Here is a 23,331-nt window from a genome sequence, read left to right on the forward strand (position 1 = left end):
GAGCACGACAGGGCACGACAGGGCACGACAGGGCACGACACGGGTCAGTAGCCAATTGCATTGATAATCAAAAGCGCTCGTACTGCCTGCATTGCTGACGAACGAGCCGCACCGCTGGTTTCAGTAAACGAGTATTATAGAGTAGCATCGGCGAAATACTGTAAGATCTCCATTTTCAACGCTTACCAACAAAATAGAGTTTTTTTATGTTGGCTTTTTTATTTTGAATCCAAACAAATGCTGTCATCACTAAAAACAGGAGTATGCTTATTGGTAATGGTTATACTGATCGTCAGATTTACATAAAATTTGCCTGCACTTTCGACTCAAGTTTCCGGTACACTACGCTGAGTAGTACTAAGAGTAAACAAATAACCGTCTGTTTCGGAGCGGTCTATGCGCGATTGTCTCGTTGGCCAAAGCTGCTGCCAAAAATCGCCCAAAAATGCAAGGAGTAGCTTGCGTCGCTCATCTGTGTATCCACGGATCGGCAGCATGACAACGAGTTCTGTTGGGTAATGTGCAGCCGGGCTGAAGCCGATGCGTTGCAAAAGTTGATCGATTGAATTAACTGTGGTTTCCAACTCGGACAGTAAATTTACGTTGAACTCGAATCGCACCAGCTCCAACACATTCGATGCCCTAGAACAGTGACGCAACAGAGCTAGGAAGGACTGTTGCGTGAGCCAAACGTTCATCGACAGGTCCAGATGCGTCAGTCGCTTGCAGCACTTCTCGATTGTTGGCAGTACCGTTGACTCTAGTTCCTCGTCCGACAGTTTACAACTGGATAAGTTCAGCAGTCGCAAACCATCGAGCTGATGTGTGCCGATCGTTTGCCAGAGTTTTGGCTTAAAGTCCGGACAGAACATTGGCAGATGGTTCAGGTGAGCTTCCTGTAACTGACCGTCCACCAACAGCTGCAGCAGACATTCTACCGAGCGATCCGTGAGCGCATTTCTTGAAATATCGAACGTTGTCAAGCGACTAACGTCGATTAAGGGGTGCTCGGAGGGAACGAAGTCGTAAATTAGATTCGATCGAATGCGCAGAATTTTTAAATGGGGCAACATACTACACAGAACGCCGAGTGGTATTAGGCCCTCGCTTCGTAGTGAATTGCTACTGAGGTCCAGTTCCGTCAGTAAACCGTCCCCTAACGCCACTGCTCGAGGCGTCACATGCGTGTCCGTCGTAGTGGTCCGAGACGCAACATCATCATCCTGGTGATTTCGTAGGCAAAGCAGTTCGACTGAGCGGCTGGTCAGACTGTTGTTGACTAGTCGGAGTACGCGCAACTGCTTACAGGAAGGTAGGTAGCGTACAAAGTCTGCCATTTGGTCGTCTGTGATTCCGTTCATCGTCAAATCCAACTCCTTCAAGCGGTCTTGTTGGAAGAAAATCGATGCAAAAAGAATGGTCGCCGAGTGTGGTTTCTTCTGAACGGCGAACCGTTGCAGAGCAATTTCCGTCGCACCATCCATCGCTTTCAGTTGCTCGAGGAATGCTTCATCGATCGCTAGACAATTGTAAGAAGTCGTGTGATCAATACTAAGCGGCCAAAATTTCGAAAGGCTTTGCTTACCCAAACTATGCACGTGACAATAATCGGTGTAAAACATTTCAAGGTTTATTTGTTTCCATCCGGTTATCTGAGCGTTGAGCGCCATACTCTCTACGGAACTGCGCGGAATCAATGCACTCAGCGGATCGCTATCGGCGAAGGAATCTTCCACAGGGCTGTCGTCCACAGAGATTATCTTTATGGTAGGCTGTTTACCGTGTAACCTATGGAAAAGAGTTTTGTAGTGAATCTTGCAGTAAGCAACCAAAGCTCCAGACGCAGACATACATCATGTACGAGCCAACTAGCTTCTTGTGCAGCCAACCGATCGTGAGCTTCTCTTCTGGCACATTTGTTAGGGATAAAGTTAGGGACACCCCGTTGTCCAATGTGAATTCCAATGATGGCCACGGCTCGGGTTCCACTACAGGCATCTCAATGTCGCTTTCGACCGCGATCTCGGTGCATGGCGTTGGACTCAATGAACGATCTGGTGGCGAAAGCGAGAACGGTTCTACGTTTTCTTCCTCCTCCAGACAGGTGATCAGCGTGCGCTGGAAACCTGTTTCGAGCAGAGATAGCTGATCGCCGGAAGCTCGCCTGTAATTGTGTTCAGATGAATTTCGTCGTCGGCGTTTGCGGCGAAAGCTTTTCGACGAGTTAGCAATCAGCACGTCGAATGCGTTACAGTCGATAGCGTCAGGACTAGGAGCTGGTGAAGTTTGCCTCGTCAACTCTTCAAAGTTATACTCCTCTGAAGTATCGGAATCATACAATGCTTCGATGTGATGTTGTATCGTTGTAGGCTCATCATCAACCCTCGGAACTCGTTCCGGGGGAGGACTACAGAAGGAAGAGGATCGTCTCAACTGCTGTCCTTCGATTATCGAGTTGTCCAGTTTGTGACTGATGCGACTTCGTTTTGCCGACTGTTGCATGTCGTCGATAAGCCAATCATCGGCATCTACCTCGTCCTTTGCCATGTGAGCTGGACGCTTTTTAGATGGTGAATTCGCTAGCCGCGCCTTTTCAATCGGCTCAGTTACGGATTCACGTGCATTCGACTTTCGCAACGTGTTCATTGCGTGGCAGTACTCTTTTAAGCCGACCGGAGATTTTGATCCAGATTCACGTTCGTCGGAGTCGTCGTCACTCCATTCCGTGAGAGCTGAGGTAACCCAATCAATGTCGTGATTTCGAAGGACGTTACGATGCTTTATGGCAGAGGCACTTTCATTCGTTGGTGGACTTACAGTCTGTGTTAATCGCGGTCGTGGGAGTGATGTCAATGAAACGACAGAGGAACTCAAAGCCGAGGGCGGTGTTTCACGCACCGGCGTTGAGCGAAGTTTTTCGTTCGCTCTTTGAGTTTGTGTTTTAGGGGTTTTTACTTCCGCTGGAGGCGACGTTTGTATGGCAGCTGCATCGAATTTTGCAACTAACACATCATGAATGCGTTTGTACTGCGCACTTTCTTCGTATGATAGACTACCCGAGCTTTGCTCAATGTACCATTTGTTGAGTACTTGCAGGGTCGTGTCGCCGAAATCGGTACGTTGCGTTGCGTTGGCTCCTCGCTCAAGCAGCAGTTCGATAACGTCCAATCGTCCGTTTGAGCACGCATCGTATAATGGCGTAATGCCATCGCAACTGGTTCCGCCTTTGTCATTCAAATGAGACCCGTGGTCGAGCAGTAGAGCTACGATCTCGGCGCGCCCGTGAATACAAGCTTCATGCAGTGGAAGCCAACCGGCATGATCACGCACGTTTACCGGATGCCCCTGCGCAATCAGTCGCTCCGCCAGTAGCCGATTGCCAGAAATGGCCGCCGAGTGCAGCTGCGTTTCACCCTTGTTGTTGCGGCGCACCGCAAATGCTGTTCCGCGTTTGCGTGTTCGCGATCCGGGAGTGGCCCCCGAGCGATCGGATGTGCTCCTTGAACCACTGCTGGCTGGGGCCTTGCTGTTCCACTGTTGTTCACTGTCAGAATCGTCGGACAAATCGACATCTAGCTGGATATTATCACCAATGTTAGGAGTATCATGTGCATCCTCCTCTTCATTTCCGTCGTCCCCCATCTCAGCCGCAATGGGCGGTAAATCTTCGGTGTCCGGTAATTCTTCACTATCAGGTAGTGCGGCGGATGTCAGTTCAATGCCCGCTGCGATTGCCTCCTGTTCCAGCTGATCCGCCAATATGTCTGCGCCGTTGTTGCGAAGCAACTTAATCGCTCGCTGCAATGCAGTCCGCTCTAGTTCCCGTGACCCAAGCTTTTGTGCTTCAGAGCGTGCTCGACGATAGATACCGTCCGCGTCGAAGAACGGTCGCGCTTTCTGACGCTCGTAAATCTTTGCAATTTGCATCAGCGTTTGATATGCTTCCTTTGGCTCGTCTGCAATCACGCCGTACTCCTTCCAAAGAAACTCGAGAGCTTCCTCATACTGGCGGTTGTCGATGAAGGTTTGATAAAGACTCACGTAGCAGGGTATCAGCTGCACACCAACTTCGCCAGCCTCTTCAGCGCACTCCAGCATCCGGCGGTAGTAGTCGATGGCTTTCGCGTACAATCGCAACTGGCACGAACCGTCACCCATGCGCTCGTAGAGCGCTTTTCGACGTCCATAATTGGCCGACTCAGTCGTGACGAGCTCATCCTCTGTCCGACACATCGCAACCAACACCTTTAAAAGTTTTTCGATCTGTGCGGCATCAGCAGCGACAGGCGTCTTCAGGCGGTAAGCCTTTTTAAGCGTTTGCCGAGCACTCTGAAAATCACCCATCCGGAGAAAAAAGTTCGACTTCAGCAGGAGCGTTTGGCACATTTTCGAGGCCCGATTGTGCAACCTCGAGGCCACCTCCTGGGCGTGGTTGAGCAACCGTAGCGTTTTACCGTGGTGCAGTACACTGTCCTCGTGTTCCCAACGCGAAGCGGACAGCGCCATGGTGTTGTAGCACGTGTGTAGCAGCTCGAACAGATCGGCCTCGCGAGCCAATTTTATGGCCCGTTCCATGTGTTCTTGCGCATCGTCCACTTTGTCTTGCCGATCGAGCGTAATTCCTAGGTTTAGGTATATTCCGGCCTCCATTTCCATCAGATCGTGCTTGCTGATGCTTCCATGAAGATCTTTGCACAGTGTAAGGCTCTTGCGAAACGCTCGCTCCGCTTCTTTGAGATCCGACCCGGCGCTGGACTTGGGTTGACATTCTGCCCGGTGTAGGTGGACACGTCCAATGGTGACAAGAGCTCGCTGTAATTCCTTACGATTTCCCTCACGCTGGGCCGCCCGCATGTACGCCTGTACGTTCTGGAGAGCCTCCTTGAACTGGCCCATCATGAGGTACATCTCGCCGACCATACGATACGCCAACCCGCGGTCCATACGGCGATCCAGTTTATCATACGCCTTGGCCGCCAATTTGAATTCGTTCAGCGCACGCTGGTGTTCTTCGCGTTCCTGGTAGAGCTCTCCCAATCGTTGGCAGGTTTCCGCCAGTGCGGCATAGTTATCTTCATTTGCATACTTGGACTTCTTCTTTATCAATTCTGGTGTAAGAAAGTGAGAACGACAAAAGCACAAAATCGAATGGATTAAAAGATCGTTGAACGATCGACCAAGGGAGGAACCACTGTTTACTTTGCTCTTGATGTGCCATCACTTTTCGATTAACTAGAACTGTTTTACCAAGCAATTGGCCTTAACGATTAATTATTAACGATTAATATGCTGGGATTGGGACCGACGAAAAGCGCGCAAATCAATCCGACCGAGAATTGTCAACAAGGCCACTGTCACTTTTACAGTGAAGGCAAGTGCAAAACAAGTTCCTTATAGTTTCTTTTCATTCTTCCTTAAATAAATTTGTTCCTTTAATTGTGGTGCGTTTAAAACTAACTTTCAATGCTTTCATTTGGATTTTACAAAACGGTACCAAAATTTCACCTTCGCGGTAATTACCGAAAAACCAAAATTCACACTCTTAAACAGTGGTTTCATTGTCGTACTGACAATGCTGTCAGCTGGCAGTGCTGTGAGTCGTGTTGTTTATTTACATTTTACGCACTTCGAGGAGTTCTGTTCGATTTGCTGGCCATTCTTCGAAATTGTCCCCCTACCTCTCTAAGGGCTTGTGCGTATTTATGTAGTTACATTGTTGAGCATGTGGACCGCGTTTTGGTCGTTGGTGGTCTGCTAAGGGGAGGGGGACAATTTTTGGGAACTTCTCGTTATGTGCTTTGTTTGTGTGCAATGGAAAATTCATGGAACGCACAGATAACAACGAATCAGGTTCCTTTGTTTTCTTCGTTAGCGAAGGAAGCAACTTGTTCCGGCAACTCTCTATTCAGTCTACAAAACTCTGGTCGCACAGTAGTTTCTATGCGACATTGAAACAGATCGGACTTCTTGGCAATAGATTGGCGTTATCTTGGTTCTCGAGAAGACTCCGCCGAGACGAAATATCAGAAGAAATGAGCTCGGAAAACGGTAGGGAGTTTTGGTACGACGATGAAGTATACGGTCTGGTAAAACTGCCATCGTACATTCGGGATGTGACCGCAGTGGAAGAGTTTCAGCGGCTGAAGTATTTGAAGCAGCTGGGTACGTCGGACGCCAAATATGATGGAGCCGATCATAGTAGATTCGAACACTCGCTGGGGTAAGTTGTTGGAAAATGTGCCAAGTTAGTTTTCGTGGAGAGTAATGAAATGCGTATGTTGGATCTCATTTCGAACCTTTTCAGCGCTTGCTATTTGGCTGGACGTTTGCTGGATTCTTTAAGTTGGACTCACACGATTGATGATGGGGATCGGAAATGTGTTTTGGTAAGTTAGAGGGGAGGGAAACGAGTACGGCTTCATGTCACCTTTTCCGGGACCCTCTTTTCTAGTTGGCCGCCGTACTACATGATGTTGGCCATGGACCGTTCTCGCATACTTGGGAAAAGTTTGTCGGAGCATACGGTGAACGTTGGAAGGTTGGTGTGTTGCCATGGTAACGTTGTATCCATTATTTTACCAACTCCGTATTCGTCTTTGCACCTTGACAGCACGAAGAATGCTCGGTGAAACTCGTTAACAGAATATTGCGACGCGCAACGGATCTCTCCGATGGAGAAATTGCGCTGGTATGCAGTTTAATAAGTGGAAGTGCGTCCGATTTGCTGACTCCCGATCGTCGCTACCTGGCGCAGATTGTGAGTGCCGACGTGGATGTAGATCGGTGCGACTACCTTCAGCGCGACTCCTACCACGTGCCGAACATCATACAACCGTCGCGCCCCTTTCGGGAGATTTTCGAACGGGCTAAGATCGTTCGAGTTGGCGACGAATCGTTATTGGCGTACGATCTGCGTGATTACGCGTTAGTGTACGAGATGGCCGGTGCCCGCCAAGAGCTCCATCGCCGCTGTTATGAGGATCCAAATGTACTGGCCGGCGAACTGATGGTGTGTGACGCACTGCACGAAGCGGAACGAGCAGGATTTCGTTTCTCTCGGTAAGTACATCAACCACATTCGATAGCCGTATGTTAATTTTGCAATGATTTTATTGGGGGTTCGTCAATGTCCGAAGCGCCGGGATGAATCTCATTCGAAGAGAAGCCACCGATGGGTTCGTGAGGGCCTGGACTTGATGTTGTTTTGGGTTCATTCACGTTGATTGCACTTATGTACTCAGGGTAGTTAAGCAACCCATTTCTATCCTTATCAGCGAATTCGATAAAGTCATCGATAACCTCTGGAAAAAGAAGGCCCGTTAGATGCGTGCGTTTGTCACATCTCGTACGTCACTTGCCGATAATGTGGCTTAAATCATCTTCTCTCACGAACAGCGTCTGGTCATCGGTCGTTTCCACCGAACGATCGCTTCCGCTGCTCCCGTGACGGTGATGGTGATGGTTGTGATGTGTCGCTGCGTGTAACATTTCCAGCCCATCCAGGTTGTCGTTGTTGTCAGAATCGTGCAGTTTAAAATAGTAGAAATTTTTCTCGTCTTCCGACATTTCCGTTAGTAGCTGATCGTCGATTGGTAGTCCTTTCAAATCTTCCTCCAAGTGTCTGCAAAAGCATTCGTTTGCAATGACTTGCCTAACAAATTTGCCTCCGAAAAGGAAGCAACTCACTCGCGTTGGTGCTGAAGATGTTCATCTAACTGTTGCCGGCCGGATTTGCGACTGAAATCACCACCTGGATGATGTGGCCCTTTTGCTGCTATCACGGCGGACGTTTCGAAATAGTTGAAGATTGTGGTGCAAAAAAACGCAACACGCAACATGCTACTGGTCCACTGAGGTGAAATCATGTTTCTAGCACTTGTCCACACTCTTTTGTTGTACGGTGATTCCGATTGTCATTGGGTCAATCCGCAGACTAGTGTGCAGTCTTTATTCTATTTACTTATCAGCTGGTAGCTCCAAAGTAGGACAAACAATTTGGCTCACACAAATAACTGTTGATAATAATCGGTTGACAGACTGTCCGTCCCGTCTCAATGTTGTTGTGTTGTCCTCAAATGCATATCCTTGACCATGCGCACTGCGACGATGCCTTTTCGGCATCCCAGTCAAAGATGCCAGCGCGCGTTAGGGGAGACGGATAACGTTTTAGGATATTTAAATTTAAAAAAATTCAAGTGAAATATAGTTTTATTATATTTGCAGTTGCATAGCATTATGAAGAAAGTACCAATGGCTTTTTAATTTGTCCATTAATGTAAAGGATTGTTTGCTGTGTTTGTTACTTCACATTCTTTTTTATTGATATTTTTGCAAATACCTCTATCGTTTTAAGCAATGGACAATGCGAACGTCTTTCTAAAGTTCATAACAATCTGGAGCTGTTTATGTACCTAAATGATAGCATTATCGAAGAACTCCTGTCCAGCAAACTTCCTGGGTTGGAGAAAACCAAAGAAATTATTACACGCTATCGAAAGCGTAATTTATATCAACAAATCATGACGTCTCCTGTCGATCTTAGTGAAAAGGTAACATTTTAAAATAATTCTTTTGATTTGGTGTTCCGTAAACTAATGGAGATAATAATTTTTTTTACCACACGTCTAGATCAACAGATATAACCAATCCCAACACGAGGCAGTGGTAAGACAAGCTTTTCGTCATATACAATCCACAAAGCAGTGGTTCGGTGATTTCAACGTTCATTTCTACACACACAATCTTGCTGGGGCAATCGTGATCGTTCCGGCTGCAAATGCCGAAGAACACGTCTTTGTGAACGGGTGCCAGAGAGAGTTTGAGGACGAGGTAAAGGAATACATCATTTACTGCACCAGCAGCGATTCAGAAGTGCGACGAGCAACGAAACATCATTTCATGAACGCAGACAAAGCAACCATTGAAAGCTAGTCAATGCTTATATCAAAGCGCATAAGAGTTTATTCCGTTTAATATGATTTATTTTCACTGATTACAAAAGAGGCTTGAGGAAGCGCAAGCCACTGAAACCTTCGCAGGGAACTAGTTGAACTAATATATATAAATATTTATCACCATATCCGTGCCTGTTGATGGTGTGCGCCGAAAATTAGCAGACCTTCGATTATTCTGCTGAACTCCCGAATTATGTTTAAATTTTCACTTTCACAGAAGTTTAGTGATTTTTGTTTTAAGTTTTTTCGTTCTCGAGTATATTTTGTTTATTGAAAGGCATTTGAAATGTACCACATGTGTTCTAATACAGATCATAACCTTATTATCAAAGACGTTTGTCTTTATCAGGCACTTCAATTGAGGAGTATGGTTGACAAGAAGGAAACATGCGTTTTATTTCACTTAATAAATTTTTATTTCTTTCCATAATGGTCAAATGCTCACATACTTTTATTCACATCTGCATTCACATTTTTGCATCGAAGATTATCTGCTTCCAATAAAAGTTCCGTTTTTTCCAGAATTAACTCCAATTCGGTTGTATTTCAGCACTTTCTTGTATTTTTACACGCTCCTCATTTGGTCCATAACGCAAAACATGACCATCGCGATAAGATTTCATCCCCTCTCTTCACGATCGCTTCCTTTTCCGATCTTCTTCATGGTTCTCAGTGCTCTGCCCTACAATTTTACTCGATACATCACTCGCTAGGCGCTGTTGTTAGTGGTTCCTAATTTCTACGATGAATATTTTATACATAAATAATGAAGGGAATGTGGTTTTGTGTGTTTATTTCGGATCCGGATCCATTGTGGCTATGGTGAGCGATGGGCTTGTGCTTAGGTTGACGCAACAATTTGCCAGGATCGTTTGGCGTCCGAGTTCGAACCGCGAACGCACTGGAGGGAACTAACACTACTTGAGGGGCAGCTGTGTGGCGAGGTACTGCTTGTAGAGGCGCTGCTTGCAGAACTGATAGAACTCGATCTCTTTTGTGAAGTTTCGTCGCACCAGGTCCTTGATCTCCTCGCTCACCGGAGGTTTGAAGCTGTTCTTGTTGATCTTCTGCAGCACGTTCACCTCGTTGAAGTAGACGGAGCTGGCACCGGAAAAGAAGCGCGGCACATACTGCTCCAGCACGGAGAGGGTCGTGTTGAGATCTTCCAGCACACCGACCACGGCGTACTGGCTCTCGACGGCATATTTTGCCCGTTCGAGCGCACCAGCACTGTTGAAGGGTCTAGACGGTAGATAGAATGGACAAACATTAGATTACGAATTTTATGCGATGCAGTGCCCCCCCTCACCACACCACTTACAGGCATTCTTCGCCGTGTCCGCAGAAGAACAGTGTCTGCCGGCGGTGGTCACCGATGCCCTCGTGCACTGCGTTCTGTGAGTAGGTACACTCGGGGTCGCCCTGCAGGACGCACGTTTCAAAGTCTTTCTTCAGCCAGCGCGGATCGGGAAGCGGCAAATCTGGGAAGGCTTGCTTCCGCTCGACGTAGTACCACGGCGCGCGGACGTAGTAGTACCAGCTGATGATGCGTTCGACTGGGTCGCGCACCATGTTGACGTAGATCGGCATCGGAAGACCGAAGCGGGTGAAGTTGGTGTAGCAGACGTGCTTGACGTAGACAGACGGGACCGGCAGCTCCATAACCATTTCGGCTAGCTCTTGTTGACGTTCGGGAGACAACCGTATCACCTCTAGCCGCTGGACCACGTCCCGGTGGAAGGTGTAGTCGTTGCGCACCGCCAGTCGGCGTAGCAGTTCCATGAACGTTTGGCTACCCACTTTCGGCACGCGGTTGAAGAAGATGATCGGCACCGCGGAACGGCGCGTATTATTCAGCTCGGTCGCCTTGAGGCTGTGCATCTGTGCAAGAGCGAAAGAAAGATTCCAAAAACACTGTATTGACGTTCAGGTTGTAAAAAGCCAATCACTTCGAAACCGATAGGAGTGTTCCAGCGTAAGCCAGAAACGTGCACAAAAGGCCGCATAGAACGCCCCCAAAAGTAAAAGTGAAAGACACACTAAACCGTTAATGATGAATATTTATGGCCCCGCAGAGAGGAGACGCGTTCGGCCGGCGGCTGGTAAACATCGAAATGAACGAACGAGTCCGGCAAGTGTTTGCACTGGCCATTTACATTAAAATTAACAACATATTTCGGACGAGTGGGTGGTCTTCGGAACATTGACAGGAGGTGCCGCCTATAGAAGCGAAAAGTTGTATCGGCGACATGGAATTTTTCAGAGGAATTGGCTAGAGTAGGTCATTGAGGTTACAAAGAAACTCGGTGGCTCCGCACCGATCACTCGTGTTTATCGACTATCCAATTCGCCATGATTCCATTCGACCACAAGGAAGATTTCAGAGATTAGACAGCATCTTTGCCATCAGAATTATGTTGCTGAAAATGGCAACCACAGATGTATCAGCGCGTTTGGTTTCGTTTGCTTTCACTCATTGCCATAGAGTTTTGATAATATTCCGCCGATCTTCACACTTTCTCCGGCATTGGGGGAAGTTTTTTTGATCGTCGACACACTTTGCTTTGGGGGATCTTTGCTTTGCATTCTTCGAGGATCTGAAAGGTTAACACCGTACGGGAAAAGTAATAGTGGTTCATAAAGTAAATACATTTATTACATTGAAGAAAGTTCAATAGGTTTCTTTGGACTTTCTCCCTAAGCTAAAGGATAAACTTTGCATCGATCGGCGTGATGTTTTGTAGTTATCATTTGAAATTAATTAACACGCGGCACCGAATTGTTAACCTTTTATTCTATCAGCGATTCAAGTGTCGATCGTGTGTATCTTGTGTGCATCTTTCTCGCTTATACGATTCAATTAATTTGCCAATTCGACAACTATTTAACTGAGCAAAATTGTTCAGCTTATATTTTTGTCTTTTTCTTGTGAGCGATCTTGCCCAAGCCGCCGCACAATAATGCAGCACGGATTTGTAATAAGATCTCTCGTTAGCCCTGTGCGAAAGCTTAACATGCGCGGTCAAGAACGGCGTCCAGCCATGAGTCTTCATGACCATTTGTGCTGATATCAGCAAAATATAATGGTAATGGTTGGTCTGCCGCATAATGTTGAATTCAGCGCTGCAGTTGCAGTTAGTTCCTTCGGGAGAGCCGTTTGGATAAGACGTGCATCTTTGGCTTCCACACTAATGTGTTATCAATACTATTCTGGCATTGGCCAAAGGTGAAATAAAAATTTTACCCATTGAAAGAAAAAGATGCGCAAAAAGTATTTCAAAAATTGCTTCAAATTTCAGTGAGTGTTCCAAAAGTGACAAGCAAATTGCATCAGCTCTTGCAGTGCGACAACTCAAAACGACTTAAGCTTTGTTACTTAAGCCGGTTCTTCGACGGTGTTCAAATCAACGTTAGTATAAAAGAAACATAACAGTGTAAAACAGCTAACTCGAGCATTTGCTTTTTTAATCGCAGGTGCAAACAGTTTACGAATAAAGTGGTTTTCTTCCGCCGTGGCCCTTTTTGGAAATTGTAAACGAATTCCTGGTAGGAAAGCCAGCAGACAGATCCTGTGGTTGAAATTGTGGTGGAATCAAAATATCTAACCCTGCACATTGAATCACAAGGTTGAAAATAATCCAGGTTAAAGAACCAGTAGTACAGGAAGAGTAAAAGTGCCAGAGTAAACAATTATTTTCCCACACATAGAGCACAGATGTAAACGAGTAGCCAAATTCTTAGAAACTGGCGCACCCTAAGGAAAGGTTCACATCCTGGCGTCATCTGCAAGGCAGGATGAAGAAAAATAAGAAACGTAAGAAATGTATGAATTTAGGATGGGCGAATTCGTGCTCCCCGCACACAGATAGTTAAATAGGGAAAACACGTGACAACGATTAGGAGTGATCACTAATATATGTTGTAATGTCTTATTAAATTGGACAAAGTGACGGTCATTAATGTATACTATAAACCGAAGCTGGTGATCCTTGTCCAACAGACTTAGTTGCAGATCCTCGTCGGGAATGGTTCGCAGAATGGTAGCATCGCTTAGAATATTATGATGCTTCATCGCTGGAGGACGACCATGGAAGGCTGGCTAAAAGTTTTAAGGGGCTCCCTACTAAATAAGACATTATTTTTACTATAACCAACTTCATATTGATGGCATAAGATCATTGCAATACATAAATTTCCTGCGGACGATTTTTATTTGCTCGGTTCGTCTTTCATTTCCAGAATATCGGCATTTACCCAAGTAGTTCCTCCATAAGTGCCATAATATTCGTAAAATAGGTGCTTAGTGATCCGATGTGACCGGAAGCTTCTTGCACTCCACTGATTATCATTGTAAAAAGTCGAAATTATAATGTATGCCTTTGGTAAAAAAATCGCTAGAAGACTCACACACACACACGGGAGAGAAGATACGATTCGTACTTCCGCTGGCAAGCACCTCCAACGATGGAGACAGGTGCGGGCCGCCAATAGTCTCATGCGAACGTGCTTATGTTATGACGCCCCCAAAACATGGCCCTTTCGCTCATCGTTCTCACACATGAAGCGTGCCCTGGAGCCAGTTCACCAGAACCAAGATTTAGTGTAACGCAAAGTGATAAACCGCCAAGTTTTCAACCCGCTCAAACGGGTGCCTCTGAGGGCAGGGCACTGGGGCTTGTCTGGGGTGTGTTGTGTTTTGTTCAGCGAAACGAAAAAACGATTTTGATGTTGTTTGTTCAAAAACGGTTAAATGAAAATGGCATTCTCGAGTCGCGTTCTTCTTTCATGTGTCAGAACCACCGGCGGCACCGCGAAGGAGCTGCCCGGAGGAGCTGGATCCTGGGTGACCTACTTGCTGGTCGGGGTACTCGCGCTAGCTTATCGCCCGCCGATCGTGGTGACCTGGAAGGTGCTCCGTGAAGAGTCCGTTGTCCGCGCACTACTCTCGTGGCCTTCACCGGCGGCGACGGCGGCGGCGGCAGATACCCATAAAACCACTTGAATTATGGTTGCACGTGTCAAAATCGTTTGCCAACATACAGAGACACACGGAGCGAGCCCAAGCCCGCCGCCGGTGGGTGGCTTTTTCGTGTTGTTTCGCGTGGAACGACCGTCAGCGCCATCGGCTCCAGGATAGTCCCTGAAACCCACGGTGCATTGGCTGTTTTCTTTTTATATTTGCTTCCGAAGATGTGCGCGCATGTGGGATAAATTTCCCGCCCAGAGTCCTGTGTGGCACAAATTTCGCGTATGTAAATGTATACAACATCTTGCAAAGATAAATTGTTGCATAGCAAAGCGGCATCTCCGGCGTAACCGGGGTGCCCGCGACTGAAGGATATTGTCGTCCTGTAGCGACCCGGCGGCAGGGGCCAGAGAAAGCGAGTGAATGGCAGAACGTAAGGGTTACCACCGTAAACCAAACAAATAGAAATGGCGTATTTGCACGAAATTGCATACGCTTCCGGGAGCTAAGCATTATCATAAGTTCTATCCCTCCGCCACCGGCATCGGTTCCGGTGCCCAGGTGCAGCTGGACTGACTCTGGCTGGCCGGCGGGCTGGTTGTGTGGGGGAAATGGGAAGTTCGCGACTTTGGTTGCATTTATCGCCCAACAAAACTTATTTTCATCGAGCTCATTCTTTGTGTTTCAAAACCCACCTGAACTCGGCGCTCTTGGGTGCGAATCGCACCGGGCTTACTCGGCATTATCCGGAATCTGGAATCTGTAGGTTGCGGAAGGTAAACTATTTCGAAAGGGGCGAACTGACTTTAACGAAAAATGTGTTGAAATAACTTCCAAGGAGGTGTTTCAGCATTAATTACGCAAGCGAAAGGTTCTTGATCATTGGTCTTGATTTTCCTGCAGCTAAACATGTACTTCATCGAAAATACTCTCAATAAGCATGAAAATCTATTGTGGTTTTATCTCTTAAGCTAGTGCATTCAAGTTGATGCACTGTTGAATTGACGCCTTTGGCATATGAACCGATACAGCGAAGACGGATGATGGACGAACGAACCGCAACGCACGAACCTAATTGGTTGTGAAATTGCTGATAACTGTTCGAGAAGCTGTCCCTAATGTCCGGCTATGTTGTTTCGTTTGATTGATGTGTGCTCGCTAGCTCGAAACTACAACAGAGGATGATTTTTCCAATTTGCAGGTTTTTGGTTTCTCGTTTTCCCGTTTCTTTTTACCTCGAAAGGTCCAATTTTCCTTTCGCTATAAGCTAAATTCATCAAAAAGCTAACTTGGACACCATCACGAATGGATCCCCAAAACATGCGGGCGGTGGTGCGGTCACTGAGGATGCTCGGAAAAACTGAAAAAGGAATATATATTTTAGCCTCACCTGGCCGGTGCTCTTGAGATAGTTGTACGTATGATGCAAATTGCCAATCAGCCCGTGAGGATGCAGGTGATCGTGCGACTGCTGGCTTTGGTTCGCTCCGGCTGAGACTGGATAAGGCACGTCCGAAAAAGAGAGTGAGAGAGAGAGAGAGAGAGAGAAACAAGAAAATTGTTGAGAAAACATTTAGCGAGACGGCGACACTCTAGGCACTGGAAATCGAAAAGGGTACTTTTGTGAAAACCGCCCGGAAGGAAGCAATTAGTGTCCTTTTTGTCGGCCCCGGGTCCGCCCGGAAAGGAAGCAATTAAGGAAGACGTTCGCTTGCAGTATCGATTATAATTGCATCAGTTTCGTGCGAGCAAGTTGTTTGTTCACCGATACCGTGCCAGATGCGGAACTGAGAGGAAACTTTCCGTTTTGCTGTTAATTTAAAATCCATTTTCGCTTCATCGCAATCCGTTGCGATGCTTAACATATGCTAGGGGATACTTTGGAAATAAATCATGAGAGTTGGCGAGGCAGACTCAAAACGTCTGACTGATATCTATTATTTGAATGTCACTTTGTGGATTGCGGTGCAGCATGAAGTGATTTGAGTAATTTGTTTTATCAATACTTTGATTGAATAATAATGTTTCATTAATTTTATTTATTATTATTCGAACGGGTAGAGTCGTGTTAACCACTAACTTAAAGTTTTGCACTCGAGTTGAAGCTCTTTTGCTTAGAAGCTGATTAAACGGTGCAGCGAGACGGATGAGCCACTTTAAAGTATATGTGCAATCGTATCAAAATAAAGTGCAACCGTAAACCGGAACGTAGCAAACGGGTAACGGAACTTTACGGGGTGGTTCGTCGTACGCTGTTCTCATGACATGACCAGCCCACCGGAGCCTGGCGAGGCATTCGAGCTGCACGACGGTGAGGTTCCTACCGGTTCGGTATGTCATTGCCAAGAATGCTTCCCGCCGTTGTTCGTAGTCTCAACCTATGAGCGAAGACACATCGTATACGCACTGAATAAGTTTGGATCTAGATCCTAGTAGCCGATGTCAATCGATCAGCTTCACCTGAATAGCTAAAGCTTAACCGTGCCGCGTGGAATGAAGTTGCTGACCGCAGTTCACCGATGCACCGTCAGTGAGCGGAACCGACCCGATGGTCTCTCTGGAAGCGAAGCCTCAGCGTGTTTCTCCTGTTCACGAACGCCTTCATAACATGACACGATTCGATGCATCGATGCACCGGAACTTGCACTGCCACGCCGCAGTGAGTTTGGGGCCAAACTGGACCACGAGGACGATGTCCACGAGACGTAGGAATGAAGCCCTGTACATAGCGCGTGACAGATCGACCGACGGACTGACAGCCACCGGCGGTGTGACCACCACGGAACACGAACGCAACATTTATGCTCGCTTATTCACGGTTCGTTAACTCTGTTTACCAGTTCAACAGTTTTGCCGGCCGTCAGTCAAGTTCATTATAATGTTTCACCAACGGCCAGGGTGGTTACCGCAACGTATCGTGTTTGGTGTGTGAGAGTCGCCGGTGCCGGTGGGATGGTCTTCCCCGTAGAAGGGTTTTAACGATTCTTGTTGAACAGTTTGTTTGATGCTGTTGGCCCAATCCAACCAACCCGGAAGGCTCATTCGAACGGATAAGAGAAACAGTTCCAAGCATTTGTTCATCGATACGTTGGGTTTTTTACTGTTCTTTGTTGATTATATTCTTTATTATATGTTTATCCTTTGTTGTATTTACTGATCAGTAGAAATGTATGTATTGGAAAACATCTTCAATGTAATCTAACACGATACGACACAGTTGATGCGCGGATCGCAGCCCAAGTTTGCAAGATTGAGAGTTTCAGCAACTTATGTTACTTTAAACATATTTCATAAACTCATGCTCCGTGGTTTAACCGTGCCGACCACGATCCTCGTTCATGATCCTGACCGAGTTGGAGCGAATACGAAAAGAAACTTTTATTAAATGGGAACCGTTGGAAATTTGGTGTCGGGTACCTGTTATAGTTTCAATTACGGAGTCCTGAGTCAAACAATCGAAATTCCTGCATTTTCTCTTCAGATATTGGGTTGGGGTACCGTGGAGCTGCTCGGGAACGCTTTACTACGGTCACTGCGTAAAACTTTTCCTTGCGCTTCAATTCCCAGCGATTCCCAGCGATTGCCGATAAAATAGCAATTAGGAGCGTGCGGACTGTTTGACGTTTGCCGGCCAGCCAACCAGGCTTGGGAATCCTCAGAACATTAGACTCTGGAGGCGATTGGTACCACATGGTTTTATGTGTCCAATTTCGTGTGTCCAGCAAATAGGAGCACTCCATTTCGCCACGCAAAGGTCACAGTCCGTCCGGAAACTCCGGTTCACCGGCGCCTTCATTGACCGGTTCCCAGCCGGTACCGATGCTTCGGAATGTAACCCCGTTCGAGGGCCACGAAGCGTTACACAAATCGGCGACCGTCGTTTCGCGGCGGCCTGAAGGGCCAGAGGTTATGCATGTGCTCGTAAAATTTAATTTCCGTCCATTGTTTCGCATTTGGGAGGCGGCCTTTGACGTTTGTCCGACGCGTGAGGGGTAACTTACATCGATAGGAAACCAGGCTGACCTCCGCCGATGTTGTGGGCGTCCGGGCGGCGATTGCTGGTGCTCGGTGTAATGTCGTAAATTTCGCTCAAGAGCAGTAACCGCCTGGCGATATGGCGAAGAGGAAGGAGACTCTCGAAGCATGATGGTCTGCGGGGTGCTCGAACCGGTCAAGGTGAGGTATTCGGAGTCGGCAGTACTTTCTGGCATTAGCACGTAAAGGGGTAGGCGTAAGGGTAAATGCAGCTTACACCTCACAGAGAGGACCCTCAAAGCACTCATTTATGACCACATCGATTGTATCGGGCAACCTGGTATAGTCGGATTTATCCGTGAGTCCAAACGAATGCTATCGGTGATAGGAAACCTGATTATGGTTTGAAACTGCCGGTCACCCATTCATGCCATCCAGCTATCGGGTGGCTTCAGAAGTTGGACTTCTTCAGAAGATTTTCTCGAAGCTTTCGGACCCTGTTTTGCTGTTTGAATCGGTTTTCTAGCTAATGAAGTCCCCAAGAATATTCCCATTTCTACTTTGTTCTGGTTTCGGTCATTGATGGTCCGTTGGCTGGATCTGCGGTTGGTCGACGAAACATGAAGCACTGCAGTGCCCTGCAGATTGTGGCAGATTCATTTGGGTTTAGTCGGATATTTTCAGGAACACAGAAAAGCAACGGAAATGTGTTGCACTTGCACTTCACAAAAAAAACGGAGAATAAAGATGGCTCTCCTAGGTTATGTCCGAGACGAGAGCCTGGCACCCGATGGCACAGCACATTTTCGATGCACCTTACACTCCAATCTTACGCTTCATTACGCCTTCCGGATCCGTGTCGGGTTTGACTTGAACAATTTCATGGCCCAACGCCACGACCCTGCGTATGCACGTTATGCCATCTGCCATTTGCTTAATTAGTGATGCTTTGTTGAGCCGATAAGCGCAGCAAATCGTTTCTTGTTCGTCCGAAGGTACCCCCTTTCGGACGATGGATTGAGTATGAATTCGCAATGGGCTGTGCACCGGAGCTGACCAACGACCAGTTGGAGCGATTTTTTGTTGCCACGCCATTCCGGACCGTATTCACCGGTTCCGCAGTAGGTGGTGCCATTGAAAAAGATGTAACTCACTTCGTTGCATGCATATGCATCCCTAAACTCGTCGGAATTCATTACGGGAGTGGATTGAAACTTCAAACTATGGACCCTTTCGAAAGGACCATGCCAAGGAAGGTCTCTAGAGTGACGTGTGCGTCGTGTGTCTTTCGGTCGTCGTGGTACTCGGCTCAGCTCGCTGCCGGGAAGTGCGAGCGGACAACAGCTGTCCGACAACGGCTCCGGCAAGGATGACCGGTACATTCCCATGAACAATAATTCATTTTCGACGCTCTCTATCCCTCCCCTTCTCGCTCCAGGTTCCGGTAGGCGGCTTTTCGGGATCCCCGGGATTCGTTCCGGTGGAGCTAGAATTAATTATCGATTCTAGGTCCGTAAATGAGCGGTGAACATCTTGTGTAGTTCGCCGCTTCAGCGCGGACGGTTCGATCGGTACGCTGTTGGCCATCGCAGCTCGGGTCCGGTACGAAAAGTGACCGTTTAAGGGCCAAAGAGCAATTAGAGCAGGCTATATCTCATCGGAGACGATGCTATCGTACCGGGTGGAAGGCCCAACAGCGCGATGATTTGCGACTGCACAAGGTCGATTAGCTATTCGTTGCAGCTTCCCGGTAATGCGTTTGACTAACTTTGGCGATGGGATCTTGACTCTTGACGTAAATGAAGTCCCAACTGTTCTGGTCTAGTAGCCGAGTACTGGAAGATTTTTGACAATAATCTTTGACTGTTAGTAAATGATGCAAAGCGGAAAATGAGAGCGAAAAGGTGGATCGGTGATATCAGCGTTGAACCGCTTATCGGTGCGTGAAGGGATAACAACAAGAGCCTCATCGGCCACGGCACACACGACAGCTTGCCGCTGTCTGCTAGGAGCGTGTGGTAAATATTTGCAATCAACAAACGGCGAACTCTCGTCATCCGGCTCCCGGCCAAGATTCATCATACTTTCAAATCGTCGCGCTCGTCACTGGCCCGGTTCCTCGTACAAGGATATAATTTATTCATTTCGAATCGATCGATCGATCGGCCCGGGCACCCGTGTCCTGTCGGCGTCGTTTTCAGCCGACTGGCAGTCAACTCGCCGATGTGGAGGGCATGCGTGACATCACGATGGCTTACGTTCGCATCATTTGGTGGGTTTGCGAATTCATCGCAAATGTGACAACCACTTCAACCGGGTAGAAAAGCTCGGCTGCGTGACATTGGTGCAGCGGCGGTTGTTCGTACATGGTTTTAATTTGGTAGCACAATATTATCATTAGGTTCGCACTCGATACACTCGCGGGCCACAGGGCCGTTGGGTTCGCCGAATCGGAGGCTCGAAATGTGCCTAGCCTAGTTCGGCGAAACAGCCGCGGAGACGGCCATTAGCGACGTCCTGGGCGAGGATGGCTGGCCGGCTGGCCTGTGTTCGTTTTGGGGGTTGTTTGCGCGCGCCTTTACTGTGAAAACAGCTTAGGACAGGACACCCCGGCACATCGGCCCTACAGTCCTGCTCTATCAATCATTGTGCTGTTCCGATTGTTTGATGAGCACGACGAAAGGAAAGAATATGACCGTTTGTTGGACAAACCTCCGACCTCTAACTGCCGGCCATTCGACTGGTCGTTCAATCATTGGCGCGATGTCGAGTAGCAATTTTCCGACTAAACTTTAGCGGAATACGATGCGATCGTAGTACTTGCTAATGAGAGATGGATTTGCACAAACAACTAGGGCCCAACCTGTTTGGGTAACAGGGTCGTTCGGTTGTGGATTGAAAATTTCGCACAATGTGCAAAAGATGTTGGTTTTTAGGACAAGCTTGGTTTAAGCCGCACTCTACCGATATGTTCCCGAAATAACTGTATCATAGACAGTTGCTTGTCGCTCCAAAGCTGTCGAATTGAATGCGTTTTCCATTCCTCGGTTTCTGAGCAGGTTTTAACATGCGAGATTGAAATGGAATGGGTTTGAGTATGTCACGATTTAATGTTAGACGCCAAAAGGAGTGAATAAAATCGTGATTTTACATGCGACTCATAGAAAAGATCGTGCTTAAAGAAGGGCCAATTAAATAGGATCGACCCGTTCAAGTTGTATCATGAATATAAACCAGCGAAAAACTCAAACGATAGGTATATTACTAGCCTCGCCAACCAACTACAGGCGCGCGCTTCAAATATTAAAAACAAAACTTTTTAGTTTCACCTCACTTTATTGGTTCAAATTTACAGTCTAGCCGCCTGTTGTTGTAGAGGGCGATAGTAGCGTTCAACTTTTCACTTCATTATCAAAACCTCACGCTAGGGCCGGAGCAAAGCTCGCTGCATTATACATTTCACCTCCACTTAGCCAGTTACACAATTTGCCAACCATAATTTACCGAGACCAACCCATATGGCAGACGTAGCCCACCGGACATTCGGGGACCCTCGGCAAAAAAGCGCAGAACCCAGGCGATTCGATTCGGGTGTGAGGGGGTAAATTCAGTGCCCGCTCCCGGGTTTCGGCTCCCAACTACGACCGGCCACCCCGGTATGTTGCCGGCATGGCGTCCGATGCGAGCTTGGGCAACTGTGTGGGCATACATCATACTCGCCGCAAAACCACAGCAAGAGTACGAGAGCAACAGTACGGGGCACGGCAGGATGCGGGATGCTGCGATATTGTGTGCCGCACTTTGAAGTTGCCCGATCCGGAGGGTCAACCATGGGGAACTCAATCCAAACACACACACACACACCGGACCCGGAACCTCTGCACCATGGGCCGGTGGACCCACGATGACCGTGCTGTGCCGTGGCAAGAAGTCGAGAGCGGGTTGTAAGTGTTGCCGGTTACCGGTCAACGGGTCCATCGATCCTGATTACGGTTCGCGTGCACGTGGAAGCGTACACGTGCCCGTGGTGTAATCGAGGCACACGCCTCGTGTCACGGCCAATTTTTGTACCGAACCAGCGTGTTCCGGTGCGCGCGCGTCCCTCGCTCCTCGTATCGCTCGGGTAATATCGTATCAAGCGCCACATCGCCAATCTCTGGCGATCTGGCGCTCGGTTGACTAATTTATGGCGCAGAGATTGCGGCAACCACGGTTGCAATGCGCACTCGAGTGGTTCGAGTGATTCGGTTTTCAGGCCCCCGCGCCCCGTGCGATGCGGACATTTTTGGACATTTCGGGCTTTTGGGAGCTCCGGATCCTGGCGAACACCCGGGAGCCCCAACGCTGCTGCAGCGATGCAGACGTTTGGTACGTTTGCGTTTTGTGGCGTTTTGTGGCGCTTTGTTTTGCGTAATTTGATCAGGTTTGCTGTTTGCCCAATTGGACCTATGGGGATTCGGGGTCGGACAATGCTTTTTTTAATGGTTTAAAGCATGAATTCCTTTCTTTCCGACAGCATAAAGTCAGAAGTTAGACACATGAGCGATGCAATCGCGGGTGGATCACAAAAGAAGTCAGAACAGACCGATGGTGGTGGAACTGATGGATGGTGTTTTTGTTACTGAACGGAACAGATGACTTACGATGTCAACAGCAACTCCAGAAATGCAATTACGATGTGCAACCACCGAGTGTGGGGTCCATAGAAAAAGGTCCACTAAAGATGGTGTACTCACTGTGTCATGTGAACGTTACCTGGTAACCTAACGATGCGCCTGCTAAGCACGCAACATCAACGCAGACAACGAAGTTTGATTAAAACACGTTTGGGCAATGTCTGCCACCGAAAGTGGAGCTTCATATTAAGCGAAGCGTCAGGAACACCGATGCTTTCTGGCACCGATGTTGGCGCGCGTCATTCGCGTAATCCATTCGATTTTGGCCGGCTCCTATCGTCGCAGCGCAAATTATGGAATATGAGCCCAAGAAACACGCACGCTGGTTCGTTCGTTTCTTTACGAGTCACAAGAAACGCTCGGTCGGTCGTGCTTTTTGTCGGCTCGCGACTACACGGTTCCGGCCCGGTGCCCGGTGCACGGCGTACGCCCCGAGCCGGCGAGTGCGAAGTTTTTAATCCAATTTAAAATGCTAATAAGGATTTGTTTCTCGTGATTTTACGAGAGAATCTTTCGTCTATTCAGCGTTAGCATCAGCGGTTCCGTGGTCTGTCCTTCCCGGTCGCCGGGGCTCCGGCCGGGTAACAGCTTGGCTAAGTGCCTCCCCCCCACGAATGTTACGGAGAACCTCAACCCCGGTCTGGACACCCGGTTTCGGTGTCTGGCGTCAGCGTTCACAGTCTACCCACTATTACCGGGGCGAGCGAATTAGCGCTCTGTTGCTGTAAGCGAGCGACATTTCCATCAAACGGAACCGGAA

The 23,331-nt window shown here is 47.9% G+C and overlaps 3 protein-coding genes and 1 long non-coding RNA gene across 4 annotated transcripts in view; 2 read left to right on the forward strand and 2 right to left on the reverse strand.

Annotated features, from left to right (window-relative positions):
* Positions 1–326: 326 nt before the first annotated feature.
* LOC128266918 (tonsoku-like protein) lies at positions 327–5,218 on the reverse strand. The gene is made up of 4 exons (XM_053003706.1): positions 5,200–5,218; positions 1,853–5,108; positions 1,586–1,788; positions 327–1,519 (listed from the first exon to the last, which is right to left on the reverse strand). Exons 1-4 carry the CDS (start codon positions 5,216–5,218, stop codon positions 327–329), a joined length of 4,671 nt encoding a protein of 1,556 aa, XP_052859666.1.
* A 476-nt stretch (positions 5,219–5,694) lies between these two features.
* On the forward strand, positions 5,695–9,402 carry LOC128277805 (deoxynucleoside triphosphate triphosphohydrolase SAMHD1 homolog). Its single transcript, XM_053016332.1, has 6 exons — positions 5,695–6,220; positions 6,305–6,386; positions 6,452–6,538; positions 6,611–7,059; positions 8,354–8,549; positions 8,629–9,402. The coding sequence occupies exons 1-6, from the start codon at positions 5,823–5,825 to the stop codon at positions 8,929–8,931; spliced, it is 1,515 nt and encodes a 504-aa protein (XP_052872292.1). The 5' UTR covers positions 5,695–5,822; the 3' UTR covers positions 8,932–9,402.
* A 469-nt stretch (positions 9,403–9,871) lies between these two features.
* The window catches only part of LOC128277587 (heparan sulfate 2-O-sulfotransferase pipe), a 98,705-nt gene continuing 85,245 nt past the window's right edge, over positions 9,872–23,331 (reverse strand). The window contains exons 3-5 of the mRNA XM_053016068.1: positions 15,311–15,417; positions 10,276–10,835; positions 9,872–10,196 (exon numbers count right to left, since the gene is read on the reverse strand). Of these exons, the coding sequence (XP_052872028.1) occupies positions 9,872–10,196; positions 10,276–10,835; positions 15,311–15,417 (992 nt within the window). The remainder of the gene's footprint in view (positions 10,197–10,275; positions 10,836–15,310; positions 15,418–23,331) is intronic.
* On the forward strand, positions 12,121–13,157 carry LOC128277590 (uncharacterized). Its single transcript, XR_008269403.1, has 2 exons — positions 12,121–12,363; positions 12,429–13,157. It is a non-coding gene; the product is annotated as an uncharacterized LOC128277590 (long non-coding RNA).

This window comes from Anopheles cruzii, chromosome 2 (genome assembly GCF_943734635.1).
Source record: "Anopheles cruzii chromosome 2, idAnoCruzAS_RS32_06, whole genome shotgun sequence".
NCBI lineage: Eukaryota > Metazoa > Arthropoda > Insecta > Diptera > Culicidae > Anopheles > Anopheles cruzii.

Bases quoted from the DNA above. Each gene is read 5' to 3' on its own strand.
- LOC128266918 (XM_053003706.1), bottom strand. The intron at 1,789-1,852 runs GTATGTCTGCGT...TCTTTTCCATAG, and splicing joins CTAGTTGGCTCGTACATGAT to GTTACACGGTAAACAGCCTA. The intron at 1,520-1,585 runs GTAAGCAAAGCC...ACAATTGTCTAG, and splicing joins TTGTCACGTGCATAGTTTGG to CGATCGATGAAGCATTCCTC.
- LOC128277805 (XM_053016332.1), top strand. From the start codon at position 5,823: ATGGAACGCACAGATAACAACGAATCAGGTTCCTTTGTTTTCTTCGTT. The intron at 6,387-6,451 runs GTAAGTTAGAGG...CCTCTTTTCTAG, and splicing joins GGGATCGGAAATGTGTTTTG to TTGGCCGCCGTACTACATGA. The intron at 8,550-8,628 runs GTAACATTTTAA...CCACACGTCTAG, and splicing joins CTGTCGATCTTAGTGAAAAG to ATCAACAGATATAACCAATC.